At 36.9% G+C, this 4,038-nt stretch overlaps 1 protein-coding gene across 1 annotated transcript; it reads left to right on the plus strand.

The window, feature by feature from the left end:
• The first annotated feature begins 2,079 nt into the window (after positions 1-2,079).
• On the plus strand, positions 2,080-3,492 carry LHCA2 (photosystem I light harvesting complex protein). The gene is made up of 4 exons (XM_079029945.1): positions 2,080-2,238; positions 2,328-2,551; positions 2,688-3,202; positions 3,281-3,492. Exons 1-4 carry the CDS (start codon positions 2,180-2,182, stop codon positions 3,293-3,295), a joined length of 813 nt encoding a protein of 270 aa, XP_078886071.1. The 5' UTR covers positions 2,080-2,179; the 3' UTR covers positions 3,296-3,492.
• Positions 3,493-4,038: the final 546 nt, after the last annotated feature.

Consider the following 4,038-nt stretch of genomic DNA (forward strand, 5'->3'; position numbering starts at 1 on the left):
ATCGGTGGTATCTTACCATTGGCACTTCACCGGCGGTGTAAAATGAGGAGAGGAGCGGTGTTCACCGCCGATAAAGAGGTCCACATCGGACTACAGGCGGTGATATCCGCACGATACCCTTTAGTCTAATTGGCAAGGTAACAACAGTACAATGTATTGAATAATGGTTAGCATGGGAACTATTGTGGTTTCATTTTAGATTTTGTAATCAAATGGGTCAATTTTCGATAACTAATATTTCATTTAAAAATCTAAATTTCTAATAATTTATGTATACTTTGGTTGTTGGTATCTGTATCTTGTAAAAATAGAAATTTATGAAAATAGAACACAAAATTGGTGAGCAGCACATGGAAAATTTTTCATAGAAATATTTTTTTAACTCTTTATCTTAATTTCATAGAAATATTTTTTTAACTCTTTATCTTTCCCTAATTAATAAAAGAGATAGCAATATAATGCATGTCCTAATTAATCATCATAAGGTCAAATAAGTAGAAGATGATACACTTTCAAAAAAAAGTAGAAGAAGGTAAATTTTGAATTAAACAACGTGCTCCAACTATTCCCTGATATATGAATGTATCGTGGGTAAAGAGAAAGACAGAGCAAGAAGAAACGATGGCAGAGAAGACATCACAATGAAGAGAAGTGAACTAGAAGAGAAAATTGGTATAATATCCCCGGAAAGATGATGACAACGTATCAATCTCAAAACAAGATCACGACTCGAGATTTTAAATGTTGTATTTTGATTATTTGGAGGAGGGGTGACATGAACAACTATACATGTGGGTTGTCTACATAAGCGATTACATGGTTTTACAAATGACAGATAACATCGATTAAAAATTTAACAGTAACAAGGTTAACAATTTATATAATTTGGGACCTAATTTAAAGTTTTGTTGTATGCTTTGTATAAAAATAACATAATTGCATAAATCGGGAAAATGACTAAACTTCTAAGCAATTAACCCATTTAAAAAAAACAAACCATTTTTTATGATTATTTGATCCTTATATTTAGACTTTATAGTAATTGTTTTGAAAACATAAATACAAACACCCTTGTAATTGTTTTGAAAACATAAATACAAACACCCTTCTATTTAAACGTATATGACCTAAGCAAATTTAGCACAACTTAAATTTATATTGCTAACAGATAAACTTGTTAGTTATTGACATTTGACAATTTGAAGCATTTTTATTGTCCTTTTATGATAAAGATCAAAACCCCCTTAAAAAAGGAGAGAACCAAAACGAGAAATAACAAAATAATTACAAAACTTTTTGTGTTTGCACATAATAATTTGATCCAGGGAAGTTCTATACGATACTTGTAACTTTACAATAATAAGATGGCAAAGATTTGTAACTTCTATGATTGCAAATTATAGTGGTACAATGATAGTCAAGCACATGCCTTGATCATATATATACATGAAATAAAATCATGAAAAACATTAGATTATACGTAGTAGTAGTAGTAGTAGTAGAATCTATGTACTTAGAAAATTCGCTTCAAAAAGCTTTGATTTAAAATAAAGAATATGTGGGTCATTGTATAATTCGAATCACCAAATAGAGTAATAACTTGAAGATCTTTGTTTATCCAACATACATGAACCCCTCATTATAGAAATCCCAAATAGGTTGTTAGAGCTTATTTATAACTCCAATTTCCAACGTCATGTTTAGATAACCTAAAATAAAACTAGTACGTGTTGAAAGGCTGCCTTCAAGTGTTATCCATGATCCAATGGACTTCAAATACAAGTATTACGTGTCCAACGATGATGGCCCATGAAAAATAAAAACTTTATCAAAGATTTCTTGGCCTTCAGAATAGGGTCATCTCATCTGTCCTTCTTGGGTAAAAGACAAAATCGCCCTTAAGGATCCAGAATCCTGTGAGTGGGTTTTATCCTGAAAGCCACACGTAATTTACTACACGAACCACAAGTGTAAGTTTATCTGGTTACATATCAGCAAGAATAGATTCTGTTAGGGCCCACGTGGCAACCCGCACAGCCAATCACAGCATTCTTTCTTCTACTCCTATCCTTGGAGATAAGCTCATAACGCCTTACATTAACACACACCCCTTTCTTCCACACAAACCTACTCATTCTTCATCACTAATTCTTGAAGGCAAAGAATTGCAGAGACAACAATGGCTTCCACTGTCTGTGCTTCTTCAGCCATCGCAGCTGTTGCTTTCTCTTCTCCAGCGTAAGCTTCTTCAAATCTCTACCTTTCTACTTTGCATTTGCAATGTGGGTGCATTAAGTAATTGGGAATTTTGGTGTGCGATTATGTAGTTCACAGAAGAATGGATCTTTTGTTGGATCAACAAAGGCTTCCTTTCTTTGTGGGAAGAAACTAAGAGTTAGCAAGGTCACTGCACCAACCGTGGCACGATCTTCCGGGACAGTATGCGTTACCGCCGACCCCGAAAGACCCATTTGGTTCCCCGGCAGCACCCCTCCGGAATGGCTCGACGGCAGCCTACCAGGAGACTTCGGGTTCGATCCTCTTGGTCTAGGTAAGCATGATCATAGATTCATAGTTATGATTTCTGTTGATGATCTTTTTCAAAACAACAATAGTCAATAGATCATGGCAAGATTTGAAGATAATTAAATTACTTACTGATTCGAGGTCGAGTTTCTAAACTGTAGGATCCGACCCGGAGACCTTGAGGTGGAACGTGCAAGCGGAAATAGTACACTGCAGATGGGCTATGTTAGGAGCAGCTGGGATCTTCATCCCGGAATTCCTAACAAAAATCGGAATCCTAAACACTCCTTCATGGTACACAGCCGGTGAACAAGAGTACTTCACAGACAAAACCACACTGTTCATAGTGGAGCTTATTTTCATCGGTTGGGCAGAAGGAAGACGATGGGCTGACATTCTCAAACCTGGGTGTGTTAACACCGATCCCATCTTCCCCAACAACAAGCTAACAGGTACAGATGTTGGGTACCCAGGTGGACTATGGTTCGACCCACTCGGATGGGGGAGTGGTTCACCTGCAAAGCTTAAGGAATTGAGGACAAAGGAGATCAAGAATGGGAGATTGGCTATGTTGGCTGTCATGGGTGCTTGGTTCCAAGCAATCTACACTGGAACTGGACCCATTGATAACCTCTTTGCTCACCTTGCTGACCCGGGTCACGCCACTATTTTTGCTGTAAGTACAAATCTTTAAACAACTAATTGAATTCGATGCAGACGAATTGGCTAATTAACTTTTTGCATGGGGTTTCAGGCATTCAAGGGTTAAATAGCAAGGGGTTGTTGAGATCATGATCTTCAGATGATGCTGGAGAGGGAAAATGGTGGATTTAACAGTTTTTGGCAAGTCATGTGTGTGTATCATTAGAAATTGTATCTTGTCTCTACTGTAGAAACTTAATGCAATGTACAAATACCTCTTTGAACTTAAAATGATTCAGATATATAAGCTTGTATGTTGGTAAAGTACTGCATAACTCTTGCCACCTGATACCCGAACCAAGGTATTTATTATCATTACACAAGGGAAACTTTGGTTTATGCTCTAATAACAATAGAAAAAAAAAATCATCTTTTCCAAATTTCAAAAAACAATTTTCCAAATTACAAAAAATAGTTCTAGCCCGATGATAAATGTGACACTCTATGACGTTTAGGTTGCAATTGTTAGTGATTTTAGTGTTATTAGACACTTTAGATGATTGAAATTTCACGGAGTACCGAATAAGATAATAGGTAAGTACACGTCTTTGTCAAGAGGTGTGGAGTACAAACAAGTGTAGGCTAGTAGTATCATGAACACACTACGAGGAATGAGGCCTATGTCGACAACACTTTCAGCCACTTTGCCAACTACATGTCGTCGGGAAAGCCTATACTGACGACTTGTCGTCTGTACAAAGTCATCGGTATAGCCCCATCGCTAAAAGTGGAAAATGTCATCGGGATAGATGTCGTAGAGCAACCAATGCCAACGACATGTCGTCTGCAAAGGTTCGTTGGGAGTGATTT

The sequence above is a fragment of the Lactuca serriola genome, chromosome 3 (assembly GCF_051521515.1).
Source record: "Lactuca serriola cultivar US96UC23 chromosome 3, Lser_US96UC23_V15, whole genome shotgun sequence".
Classification (NCBI taxonomy): Eukaryota; Viridiplantae; Streptophyta; class Magnoliopsida; order Asterales; family Asteraceae; genus Lactuca; species Lactuca serriola.